General features: G+C 34.6%; 2 protein-coding genes across 2 annotated transcripts in view; both read left to right on the top strand.

Annotated features, from left to right (window-relative positions):
- The window catches only part of LOC136824347 (uncharacterized), a 72960-nt gene that overhangs the window by 44799 nt on the left and 14270 nt on the right, over positions 1-13891 (top strand). The window contains exon 14 of the mRNA XM_067080502.1: positions 13476-13538. Within this exon, the coding sequence (XP_066936603.1) occupies positions 13476-13538 (63 nt within the window). The remainder of the gene's footprint in view (positions 1-13475; positions 13539-13891) is intronic.
- On the top strand, positions 590-2591 carry LOC136824335 (uncharacterized). Its single transcript, XM_067080491.1, has one exon. The coding sequence runs from the start codon at positions 626-628 to the stop codon at positions 2312-2314; it is 1689 nt and encodes a 562-aa protein (XP_066936592.1). The 5' UTR covers positions 590-625; the 3' UTR covers positions 2315-2591.

The following is a 13891-nucleotide window of genomic DNA, read 5'->3' on the forward strand; positions in this document are numbered from 1 at the left end:
TACCCCCCCCCCCTGGGGCTAATAGGGTTAACTTTTTCTGATTTTTTGCATGAAAGTAAGGTAACATCATAGGTAAATGGCTCAAGCAGATTTTTTCCAAAAAAATTTGTTGGCTCAAAAAACGCATGTTTACGGTACAACTTCGGGAAAAGTGGATTAAAATATTTGATTGAACCAACAAAACTATGTGCAGGTTCAAACTGGAATATTTAGAACATTAAGCTAAAGCAAGACGAACATCCTGTCCTAGTTGTCAAGTTATTTGCCCGAAACGCTCAAGCTTAATTGGGTGGTTTTCTAAAAATATCAATATTTTTATTCTACCGTATTATTTTTTAAGTGCAACAAGAAAATTTACACATCGTAACACGACTTCTAACAAGGTTATTTTTATCTTGCTTTTTTCAAAAAATATTTGATAAAATTTGATATTTTTTATCAGCGCGATTTTGTGGCAGAAACAAGCCACAGTAGTTTATTGCTCTTTTCTTCTAACAAAGATAAAAACTATAAAATACACCACAAAAAAACTAACAATCTCAACTTTAATTGATTTTCCATGTATGCTCTTAGAGAGTCCTCTCTACTTTTAAAGTGCATATTTAAATTTAATAGAGAAAGAAAAATGACTGGAAATAAGAGAGATGGATTCAGCTACAAAAAATGGCTTAAAAATCGTAAAATAACTACTAGAACCTTTTACTATATGTCTTTCGTAGATGGTATCGAGTATACATTAACATTTGCTACTTTATTCGTATACTTGAGAGATTTCCTGAAAGTTAGTGGAAGTGATTTGGATATGTTTTACAGCCGTATTTCTGGATTATACCTTTTATCGGCCATCCTCTCAGCGCTGATTGTCGGTAAAATGTTCGATAAAATTCGCCGTGCGCGTCTTATGTTATGTATCATTACTTTGGTTTCAATTATTGGAAACGTTTTATACACGATACCAAAATCGCCATACTTTCTACTTATCGGGCGAGTACTGGCGGGGATGGGCGATTCCTATAATCCGATTATCTTGTCCGAATTAACCCGATCCTACCCACCGGAAGAAGTTCTGGCGCAATTAACAGCTATTTCGTGTGCTTTTATGCTTGGCTGTATGATAGGCCCCTGTATCAATTTCATTTTCATCAGAGCGGACTTTTGGTTCCTTGGTGTTCATATTAAATACGCAAATGGAACGAGCTTGTTGGTTTGTTTCATGTATATCATATCGTTTTTCCTAATATTCTTCTTTGTAACTGACTTGTCGAGACATTTTGATTTGAAAGAAGCTATTCAAAATTTGGACGGCAAAGAGCTTGAAAGTTTTGCAAATGGGAATCAAGATAATGATGAAAAAACTAAGAAATGCTATGAAGAAAGTTCTCTGATTCAAATGAAATCAGGAAAGCAAACACACGATGATTCAATTGAAGAATGCCATGATGCGACAACGCCCTTGTTAGTGGAAGCAAAAACGTTATCGTTATCGAAATCGACCATAGGACAGCCTATAAACGAATCTGGGGAAACTTGCCCCGTGCTTGATAAAAGGATGCATACACTCAATGAAACTGGAGCCATCGACGCCAGGTTTGCGACAATAGGACAACCTACTGACGACTCCGATGAAACTCATCACGAACTTGATAAATCCACCCATATCCAATCACACGGAACCGAAAACACAGCTATCGACACCATGTTTATATTACGTAAACTATTCACCAATTTCGATTTGGCTTTAATATTCGCAATGTCTTTTGTTGTATCTTTTGCACTCGTTACCTGTGATCTCTGGATACCTTTAGCATGTCTCAAACTCTTGCATTGGGATAACTTGGAGGTAAATATCGTGTTAATAGCTGAGGGAGCAGTCTCTTTGATTTTTATAGTTGTATTAATCTATAAAGAACCAAAGGACGAGAAATTATATTATCTGGGCTTGATATCATGGATGTGCATGATAATATTGTATGGGATTTTCATGTTCTTTAAATTGGATCAGGGAAATTTCATTTGGCTTGATTCTACATTATGGCTGGTTGAAACACTCTGTACTAGTGTTATGTATATGGGGGAAGAACTATTCCTTATTGGCTCTCTTGCCAAGATGGTACCTTCAAATGTCCAAGCATTTGCGCAAGGTGTTCGTTTGATTTTCTCCCGCTTTGGTGCCGCTCTTGGGTTGTTTACCGCTGCCTTTACATTTCATCGTCTGGAGTATTTTTGTCCGATTCTTTTCGGTGTAGCTATTTTGTTGGCTCTGCTTTTAGTTGTTAGGAGAAAATATTTTTGTAATCCTGTTCAAATTTTCTAGGTTTATATTTTTATATTTACGCACACGTAAAAGTCGTTTGGTTGCTCGTTAACATAGAGACTTGTCTATAGAGTTCTGCGATTCAGACTAAGTAGAGTTTTTAACACTGTAAACACCTACTCTTCTGCTTACTCCTCTCTGGGCTGCAATCCGTTTTCAAATTTTATCCAGCCTCTTAAATTACTCATCATCATCATCCTTCGATCTAGGTCCAAGAGGACCTAGGTCGGAAACAAACAATAGCCCTCTCTCCACAGTTCACGATCAAAGGATATGTTCCGAGTTCTAGCGTTTCCAGAGAGACATCAAATTTGATGTAATGAGCTATAATGATGCAAAGTTGGAAATCTCAATTTTTGTGGTTCTTATCATTATTTCCTTTTATGAATCGATCTACCACTTATTATTTACAGTATCAGTATCGCTTATCAGTTATTTGATTGGAAATAAATTCAGAGGTTACACAGTATCATAACAGCAAAATTCTCAGCAATACTTTTTTATTTTACACGTTTTTTTATTCTTAGAAGAACCAGTAAATTTGGGCTCAGGATTCTTGATTTTTATTCATTTTCTTTTTTATTTAACATATCTCGAGTTCCGTATTGTACAATGCGTGTAATTATCCCTATTAAAATACTTAAAATAAATGAATAAATGATATTTAAAAAAATTTTTGGACCTACCTCCGGGTGCCCCGGTGGAGGTCCTATGAATTAACCCGTGTCCGTTCGTTCGTTCGTTCGTCCGTCCGTCCGTCCGTCCGTCCGTCCGTCCGTCCGTCCGTCTGTTACCAGCTTTTCTCAGGATTGGCTCATTAGTTTTTTTTGATTTTTGGCACATTGATGCAAAATGGTAATGCCCAAAATGTGACGGAGCCCGATTTTCGAAAAAAAATCATTTCCGGCCGCCGGAAAAACCGGTTTTTTGGCATTTTCACAAGATTTCATCATTAGTTTTTTCTGATTTTTTGCAAAAAGATGCGTATTAGCAATGCCCAAAACTTGGCCGAGTCCGATTTTTGAGAAAAAATCTTTTCCGGTCGAAAATGCCGGAAATATGCCGGAAATCGCCATTTTTGCAGATTTTCATCGGACTTTTTCCTTATATTTCCTTGTTTTTTCACACAAAAACATTATTAATAGCAATGCCCACCATGTAGGATGGTTCAATCGTCAATAGAACTGAGTTTTGAAGCCGGAACTTTCTAAAAATCGCCGGAGCAGCCCATTTTCGCCGGAAAAACGGTATTTCTTGATTTTCTCGATCTGTATTTTACATTTTTTTATGAAATTTTGCACACTGATGCAAAATGATAATACCTAAAATGTGACGAAGCCCGATTTTCGAAAAACATTTTTTTCCGGCCAAAAAAGGCAGAAATATGCCGGAAATACTGTTTTTTTGACATTAGCGAGGTTAAGCAAGAAGCTATCTATTACGTACGGAATCTATTACGTGAATTTTTAGACTGGATCCGAGGCGTTTTAGCCTGATTCCTAAAGCTTCACGGCATAGAAAAAAAAGTGGTTAAGCAAAAAGGCGATCTATGACGTATGACGTAATGTTTATTTTTCCGTATCTCACTTTCGGCCCCAACTTATAAAATTTTAGTTTTCTTTCTTTGGTTTGGTCTATAAAATCCCCTTACTTTCAATCTTAATCTACTTAGTTTTTTCCCAAGACAAATGTTTTCACAAAAATTAAAACTAGACAAGCATAGTCAGAGTTTTCTCTATATTACTTTTACTATTTTTATTCAACATTTTTATAAACAAAAAATATGTCTATGAATTAACATTTCAATGAATTCTTAACATTGCAATAAAAATATATAATTTCATAATTTCATTCCTAGTTTACATAGGTACCAATAAAAAATTACTGCTTTATTTATAAACAAAAAAATAATCTGTAAGAGCATAGTGTACAGTCTGTCATCCTTTTATTTAGCTGCATTTCTATACGAATGCTTCACCATTAGCTTTGCAAATTGAATTTTGAAGCCGGAACTATTTAAAAATTTCCGGAACAACCTATTTTCACTGGAAAGACAGTATTTCTTGAATTTCTCGAGCTGTACTTTATATTTTTTTATGAAATATTTCACACTGGTGCAAAATGACAATACCTGAAGTGTGACGGAGCTCGATTTTCGAAAAACATTTTTTTCCGGCCGAAAATGCCGGGAATATGCTGGAAAAACCGGTTTTTGACATTTCCTCGAATTTTCATCTTTTGTTTTTTCTGATATTTTGCAGAGAGATGCGTATTCGCAATGCTCAAAACATGGCCGAGTTCGATTTTTGAGAAAAATTTCTTCCGGTAGAAAATGCCGGAAATCGCCGTTTTTGCAGATTTTTTCCTTATGTTTCCAATTTTTTTTCACACAAAAACATCATTGATAACAATGCTCACCATCAAGCATGATTCAATTGTCAATAAAACTGATTTTTGCGACCAGAACTTTCTATTTATTTTTTCCTTACAACCCTTTCCTCTCCCTCCATCAACAATCAATGGTGAATTTTTTGCGTTATGCATTTTCGCTAAACACTATTATTTTCTGACTGATTTTTTTCATTTTTCTCCTCGCATTGCTATCTAATTTTCATCATCAGGTAGGTCCATTCAGCATCTAGCTTGTTGTTTATAAAACAAATTTTTCGTGAAAAATCAACCAAAATACAAGCAATTGTCGCAGAAATTATAGAATAAGCTAGACGTAAGTTGTGAAAAAAGACTCGATATGAGAAATTTTGAAAGCAAGATAAAACAAGACGACTCAGAGTAGAAAATTTCGCACAGTGTTTGATTATTCATAGATGAAATAATCATTTTAAACAACTAGGGTTAGAGAATGTCAGGTCAGACATGAGAAAAGCTGGCTCTAACAGAAGTAAGTTACCCCTACAGAGACGAGGTGAAAAAGTGTCTCTAAGAACAATTAAAAAAAAAGTTTAACCTTCTAGAGATTTTGTGACCTTTCAAGTTTCGTAACTTGAATAATTCAGAGACTTGGGAAGGTCAAAAACCAAACCTTAGCATCAGTACATACCTGGCACCTATTAATGTCTAAGTACTCCCTCCTCCTTTACCATTAAAAGAATGCAATAAATAGAACGAGGCTAGAGCTAGAGCTTTATTGCCAACTAAATGTGAACTGTCCCAGCGTGGCCAAGTTACATAAATAAATATCTTTGACAAAGATATATACAAAAATTTACAAAAATACAAAAATGTTTACACCTTGTAGATAAATCGAATCGAAACCAAATATCAAAACATATCAAAAAGCTCAAACTATATATTTTTCTATTTTGGTCATTTTTGCTATTTTCAATATTTTAGCCCACAAGGCTGTATATACAGTAACTTTTTATCTTAGAGAGGTACGTAAGATTTGTGCAGAGATTTGAAATCCTCAATGTTGAAATATGCTATAGTTTCACGTCATCACAAGCAAAAAGTAACAATCCTCACTTTACTCATCTTCTTTCCTTTTTGGACCTACCCCGGTGGAGGTTCTATAAATTAACCTTTGTCCGTTCGTCCGTTCGTCCGTTCGTTCGTTAGTTATTAGCTTTCCTCATGATTGGCTCGTTAGTTTTTTCTGATTTTTTGCACAAAGATGCATAACTATAAACCCTCGAATGTGACGGAGCCCGATTTTCAAAAAAAAAATTTTTGGGGCAAATTTGGGCCAAAAAACGGCTAAAAAACGGGTTTTTTGGACTTTGTGAAAAATTAGGTCGTTAATTTTTTCAGATTTTTTGCATGAAAGTAGGGTATCGTCGTAGGTGAAAATTGGCTTAAGCAGATTTTTGCAAAAAAATTTTGTTGGCTCAAAAAACGCATGTTTATCTATAAGAATCACTATTAATAAGCATACATCGATGTTCTTAGTCAAATAACTCAATTTTTTTATGAGATAGATGTTTTTTTCTCAGGAGGGCTTACTTTTAAAGAATATGTGTGTTTCGACATGAAATTTTGGTTGCTTGGCGTGTTTTTATAGAAAAACTGGCCAAATTTGATATTTTTTTATAAGCACATTATCAATTACTTAGGTATTAGCTTTTCTCGAGATTGGCTCTTTCATTCTTTACGATTTTTTGCACAAAGATGCATAACTATAAACCCTCGAATGCGACGGAGCCCGATTTTTGGAAAATAATTTTTGGGCAAATTTGGGCCAAAAAACGGCTAAAAATGTGTTTTTTGGACTTTGTGAAAAATTGGATCATTAATTTTTTCTGATTTTTTGCAGGAAAGTAAGGTACCATCATAGGTAGTAGATGGTTCAAACAGATTTTTGCAAAAAAAGATTTGTTGGCTCAAAAAACGCATGTTTATCTATAAGAATCACTATTAATAAGCATACATCAATGTTCTTAAAATTACTGAATTTTTTGATGACATATGTTTTTTTGCTCTCGAACTCTTGAATATGAAAGAATATTTCAAGAGCATGAAATTTTGGTTTCTAAACGTGTTTTTTATAAGAAACAAACAACTAATTTTAATAGATCGTCACTATTTGTGTTCTGAATGATTGTTTAATGGTCACGCTTATGTAGATATCAATTATAAATGTGTTAAATGCATAACCAGGTAGGTCCATAAAAGTATCACTTGTTCTTCATAGTTTCTTAATATTTCAAAAACTTTTAGTCATATTTTAGATTGTTCACCTCTAATATATCTTTCCAAACAAGTATAACTTTCTACTTTAGCATAACTTGGTGCTGAGAATTTGTTTGAAAGGTAAAGAATCTACATACTTTTGGGAGGACAGACTTTAATGACAGATACAATATACGTATGCTATCTCAATAAAGCAAAATTAAACACATTCAACTTTGGCAGGCATTTAATTTTGATGATGCCTTGAAAAATAAATATAAAAAGAGTTTGATTTTAGACCATTGAGGGCTATTTTTGGCAAAATATTGCTATTAGATAAGAAAAATTACTGTTTGAAAGCTTGAAAAACACAAATTTGAAAAACTACATGAAATATTCTAAATTTGGTGAAAATTATAAAAAGCTTTAAAAGCTTAAACTTTGTTGCTGCTGTTATTTGACTTGTTTATCCATATCATTGAGACGTGGAGTTACACAATTTTGATTGACTTTACAGTAGGAAATCAATTTCGAGCAGGTCGATCAAATTAGATAACAATCTTGTCATTGTTTCCCTCACTCACATCCATTTGGGTTGACCCGGGTGAAGGCTCATTCACTTTCCAAGTGAACCGTTGCCAGCGGGAATCGAAACCTTTGAATCCTGTGTAGTATTCAAAGTTAATGACCACTATCCCACGAAGCGCCCATCCAACATGCCAGACTCTCCCATTCGATACAATCGATATCTTTTTCCAATCGATTACTAATCGATAAATAATTGATGGATCGGATATCGATTGTTTTTGATAATCGATAGGCAATAGATAATCAAGATTTTACGGGAAGCTTTTGATTGGCTATCAATTGATCGATTTTCCATCGATTTACTCTAAAGATGTTCGATATTGTTCACAATCAATCGACAGCCAATCGATGAAAAACCAATCTATCATCAGTTAGAATAGTCTCGATTACCTATCAATTATCATTGAAATCAATCGATATCCAATCAATCGGTTGGTTAGTGATTAGTCATCGATTGGAAATAGTTATCTAGAGTGGGAGAGTCTGGAAACTGACACACCTCGCCTACCTACCGTGAAATCGGGTAACTTGCATCAGTGGAGGGAAACTTGCATAGTCATCACATGACTGACCAATCAAAGCAACAAAATTTCAAAACAAATGAACTACGCAGCTCCGCTCGCAGCTCTACTCTATCATTTTTGCTTTGATTTAACGTTGTATTTTAATGACCAGATGGGTCATTCATTTGAGGGCTATGATCAGTGGATGCAAACATGCATACACTATGCATGTTTGCATCCACTGATCTGATGCAAGTTAAATACCCGATCTCACGGTTAGCTAACCAAAGGTATATATAAAACTTTTATCCCTTTTATACATTGGCATCCCCTGCCATAAATTTCTCTGTGAAATACTTAGTAAATGATAATGTCTTACAACACAACTTAATCAAATATCAACAAATAATTCTACCTGTAAAAATGAAGATCACACCTGTCTGTTTTCTGTGTTGTTGTCTGTGTAGTGATTTTCAAGAACAGCTCTTTAATTGTAAGATTCATATCACTTTAATGGTGCATTTACTAACCACACAAGCATAAAATACTATGCTAAAAGAAAAATTCTTTAACCTTTCCAGCGCGCAACTTTTTAAATTTTCACGCTGTCAGCGCGCAACATTTTTTCAGAAAATAGACATGTTCAGTTATTTTATCATAACTCAAGAACTAGGAATTTTTAGAAAAAAAGTAAGGTATCTCTGAAAAGCTAATTAAATTCTACAACTTTTAGACCAGGTACCAATCCAAATAGAATATTCCAACAAAAATGGTAGCATCACGTAAACCACAGTTTGTTTTCACGTTTTGCGGTAATGTCACTTTTTCTGCAAAAAAAATCACGATTTTCGGCTAAAAAAATCCAATACATACAATTTTGAAGTATTTTGATGATAATCTGTTTCTAGAAGCAGCTACAACATCAAAAATGGTGTAAAAGTATTTCCCAACTATCTAAGCAACACTTTCAGTCAGTATTCTTAGCTCCTGAAGCTTTTGAAGGGTATCGGCTTCCGTGAAACTAGATGGCATAGTCGGCGACAGTTGCAAAGTTTCCAAAAACCGTAAGCCTTTTGAGGCAAACTCATTGCTATCAAATCTGGTCTCTTTTGACCATAAGGGATGCTAAATGTCATCATAATAATTCCATGTGGCTGTTATGTGGTTCCTGCTATCATTTTGATCCATATAAGCTGTAATCAGGACATCGTTATGAGCCAAGAATTTCGGGGATCGATCGACCGTCGCTGGTGCGTGGAGAGGAGTGAAAGAAGTAGTGCAATTCAACATAAATCCAGGCTTTTCAGATTCTTTGGTGCTCCTTTGAAATATATGAGTCGCAGAAAACACTTTTGCATTGGATTTGTCAACTTTCCATGCTCCAACCTGAAGAAAAAGTAAAAAGTACTGTAAGTTTGGGTCGACCCGCCTATGGTTTGTCGAGAAAAGTGATCAAAATGACAAATAAATGGAATTTTTATGCTAAAAACAAAACAAAAAAATATAAGATATACTTACTGGATGTTTTGCCATTATAAAAACAATGTTTCCATGAAGAAAAGTGGCCTAAACCAGTCAAAAAATCCAAGAACTTTAGCAGTAAGTTTGAAAAACCCATTTCTTGGTCGCCATCTTGATTCAGTGTTTTTCTCTACTTTTTCTACGAAATCTGCTGCCTCACCACGTGATCAAAACATTACATCACCATATATCAAAAGAAAGCTTAGAACCTCTACTTTCCGTTTCTCTTTACTTCTACGGCTAGCAAAGAAGCCAATGGGAGAAATATAGCTTAGAAGATCACTATGTCAAAAAGACGACTATACACGTCTGCCGGAACGTATGCTCGACGTGTATACACGTCTGCCGGGCTGAAAAGGTTAAGTACTCTAAAAACACTAAAAACATGACAAAAATACTAAAAACCAAAGCAAGTCTGACAGCATGCTGAAATCCGCCATTAAAAAAAAACGAGCAATGTTTACGAATGCTTGGTTACGCCTACCTAGCACTTGCGGACTGGAATCATTAAATTTTATCTTAGCAAGTGAGTCCATATTTCAGAATTTTCGAGAATGTTCTAGAAGTTTCAACTACACGCTTTTTTTTTATAAGAATGGTGTTTTTTCATTTCATCATGGATATTCTTAACTTTTTGGCGAAAATCATCGAAAAATATTCTTACGGTATTCTTAGGTTAAGATCGAAATTGGCAATCCACAGGTTAAAATGCATTAAAAATGGCATTCTTAGGTTCAGTTGCTAAATTCCATGATGGCAATATTCTTACCATATTCTTAATTTTTTGGCCATTTTCATTATGGACATTCTTATAAAGTGTATTCTTATAAAAAAAAAAGCGTGTACTTTCGTTTTCTAATTTTTTTTCTGCACCGCCGCGAAAGCCTATCGTAATACTTTCGCTATGCGAAATTAACTAGAGAGGGCCTTAAGAAAATTATTCGAATTTAGCCCTAGTAAATACATAAAAAACTACTATATACTAAATATAGTAACCTAGCATAATCTAAATATTAGTCTATGTAGGGAAGCGTTTTTGGACCTACCTGGAGGTCCTATAAATTAACCTGTGTTCGTCCGTCCGTTCGTCTGTTACCAGTTTTTCTCAGGATTGAATCATAGGTATCTTTTTATTTTCGGTAAAAAGTGCAAAACTGTGGTGACCAAAATGTGAAAGAGCCCGATTTTCGAAAAAAAAGGTTTTTTAAGACTTTGTGAAAAATTGGATCATTCAAAAAACATATTTTTCCGGCCGAAAATGCCTGAAATATGCCGGAAAAACTGTTTTTTTGCCATTTTCTCGAGATTTTATTATTAGTTTTTTCTGATTTTTTGCTCAAAGATGCGTATTAACAATGCCCAAAACATGGCCGAGTCCGATTTTTGAGAAAAAAAAATTTCCGTTGCCGGAAAACGCTGTTTTTCTGGATTTTCATTAGACTTTTTCCTTATAATTAGTTGTTTTTTCATTCAATAACATTATTAATAGCAATGTCGACCGGAAAAACAAATTTCTCAAAAATCGAACTCGGCCATGTTTTGAGCATTGCGAATTTTTTTTCCGGTTGAAAATGCCGGAAGTCGCCGTATTTGCAGATTTTCATTAGATCTTTTCCTTGTATTTCTATGTTTTTCACTCAAAAACATTATTGATAACAATTGCATTATGCATTTTCACTAAACGCTATATTTTCTCACTGATTTTTTTCTCCTCACATTGCTATCTAACTTTCGTCATCAGGTAGGTCCATTCAGCATCTAGCTTGTTACCTATAAATCAAATCATATTGAATTGCTACTGCCAAGGGAGATTTAGATAATTTGAAATAACTAGGAGTAATTATATAAATCTTATATGAAGCCTTCAGCTGAAACAAAATGATAGCTTTTTTCTGAAAAAAAGGAAGACAATTTTTTGTGCCTTATCTGTCACTCTGATCAGTAGTTCGCATAAGTTTGTTTTTATTTTTTTCCCGTCAAAAGTCACGTGATATTCTTATCTCGATCACTCCGACTCGCTTGGAAACTCCCCTATGCACCCTAAAAGTAATCGAGTTTTAGAAAAACAAAAACAAACCGTGTTATATGGTGGCGGATTGTCCCTTTAAGATGAAAATGTCACGGTGTACGGTGGGCATTGGTTTGAGTTTTCTAGAAACACTTTTATCTGGCACCCAGATGGTGAAATTTTCATCCGACACGCTAAAGCTCTGAAGATCGGGAAAATTTTCAACATCTGGAAGGTTTAGATTTAGGAGGTCTGGTACCCAGCCCTCGTTTTTGGGGATTGGCGGATCCAACCGAAATATTTTTACCTTTACGTGCAAGGGTTGTTTTTTCTAGAAACCTTATTATTAAGCTAGCTTTTTTATTTCTTTTTCAATAGTATTGATAGTTTCTCCCAATAGCTTTCATTATAAATTTTTGGACCTACCTCCGGGTACCCCGGTGGAGGTCCTATGAATTAACCGTTGTCTGTTCGTCCGTTCGTTCATTCGTTCGTCTGTTTGTCTGTTACCAGCTTTTCTCCCGAGATTAGCTCATTAGTTTTTTTCTGATTTTTGGCACAAAGATGCAAAATGGCAATGGCCAAAATGTGACGGAGCCCGATTTTCGAAAAAAAAAATTCCGGAAAAACTGGTTTTTTTCACGAGATTTTATCATTAGTTTTTCTGATTTTTTGCTCAAAGATGTGTAGTAACAATGCCCAAAACATTGCCGAGTCCGATTTTTGAGAAAAAAAATTTTCCGGCGGAAAATGCCGGAAACATGCCGGAAATCGCCGTTTTTCTATATTTTTATTTTACTTTTTCCTTATAATTGGTTGTTTTCATTCAAAAACATTATTAATAGCAATGCCCACCATCAAGCATGTTTCAATTTTTAATAAAATTGATTTTTGAAGCTGGAACTATTAAAAAATTGCCGGAACAACCTATTTTCGCCGGAAAGACAGTATTTCTTGAATTTCTCGAGCTGTACTTTATATTATTTTATGAAATTTTGCACACTGATGACAATACGTGACAGAGCCCATTTTTCGAAAAACATTTTTTCCGGCCGAAAATGTCGGAAATATGCCGGAAAAACCGGTTTTGCAATTGTCAATAAAACTGATTTTTGCAACCAGAACTTTCTATTTATTTTTTCCCTACAACCCTTCCCTCTCCCCCCCCCCATCAACAATCAATGATGAATTTATTGCGTTATGCATTTTCGCTAAACGCTGTAATTTCTGACTGATTTTTTTCATTTTTCTCCTCGCATTGCTTTCTAACTTTCATCATCAGGTAGGTCCAATCAACATTTAGCTTGTTTTGAATAAAATTCACGTCTTTTTAAGAGAACATTCAAAATTTTTGAAGTTTTGGAATGCTCTTAACTTTTTCAGCTTTGAGCATTAAAAATGTTATTTTTTTTATTTTTTTTATTTTTTGTCGATATCCTAAGAAATTAGGTGTTATTATATATTTTGTTTTTACAAAAGAACGTGTGAAGCAGAAACAATTGATAAATCTTTTGATGCATGACAAAAATTATCTTCGACAAAAGTTTTTCCAAACGTTCGCGATGAAGAAAAGAGGGTTGGATATTCGACTAAATTGTTTCTTATCAAAATTATCCCGGACTCAAGGTGATTGCACCTTTTGGCTTCAATACTTTTTGATTGGAAAAAAAGATTAGGTCATAAAATTGTAGCGCACACTCAAAAGAAAAGTTGACTACATTTCAACTTTTTTCAACCGTTTCGTCAGATCTCGCTAATGGAATTGTTTTATTTTTCTTTTGACCAATAGAGTGGAAGCTTTTGCTCGAAAAAGTGCGATCGCAGTGCGCGCAATTGGAAACTTGCCTTAAAGTTGAATCCCAACTATTTTTCCATCAATAAGGTCCTCATTTGTTTAAACTTTTTCTCTGTTTAGCTATTGGATGACAGTATAACCGAACTACTTCCAATGAAGGATATGGAAAAAGAAAATTTCAATGTAAGTGTTTATTTCCATGTTATTTTAAAGGCGACAGTCAACTATATAAGAGGTGGCTTTTTTATCTGTCATCATTGTCTCTCTATTCGATTGCCAACCTCTTGAAAAATATGTATCATTTTTGGACACAGTTTATAAAAATTCAAGGTAAAGGTAGAGCATCTGGCTACGGTGTTCAAGGTTGTGGGTTCAACCCCTAGCCGGGTCATACAAAAGACTTTAGCTTGATGCTCAGAAATTAAAGAGCAGGAAAAGGGTAATTTGATATCGTCTTTTTTGACGTTTTTTGACTGTTTTTATAATGCCTTTTGACTTTATGCTTCCATATCTCGATAACTACTTTTCCAAAATTA

The sequence above is a fragment of the Clytia hemisphaerica genome, unplaced genomic scaffold, assembly GCF_902728285.1.
Source record: "Clytia hemisphaerica strain Z4C2 unplaced genomic scaffold, Clytia hemisphaerica genome assembly, whole genome shotgun sequence".
In the NCBI taxonomy this organism is placed as follows: domain Eukaryota; kingdom Metazoa; phylum Cnidaria; class Hydrozoa; order Leptothecata; family Clytiidae; genus Clytia; species Clytia hemisphaerica.

Excerpts from the sequence above, each read along its gene's own strand:
- LOC136824335 (XM_067080491.1), top strand. The coding sequence starts at position 626 with ATGACTGGAAATAAGAGAGATGGATTCAGCTACAAAAAATGGCTTAAA.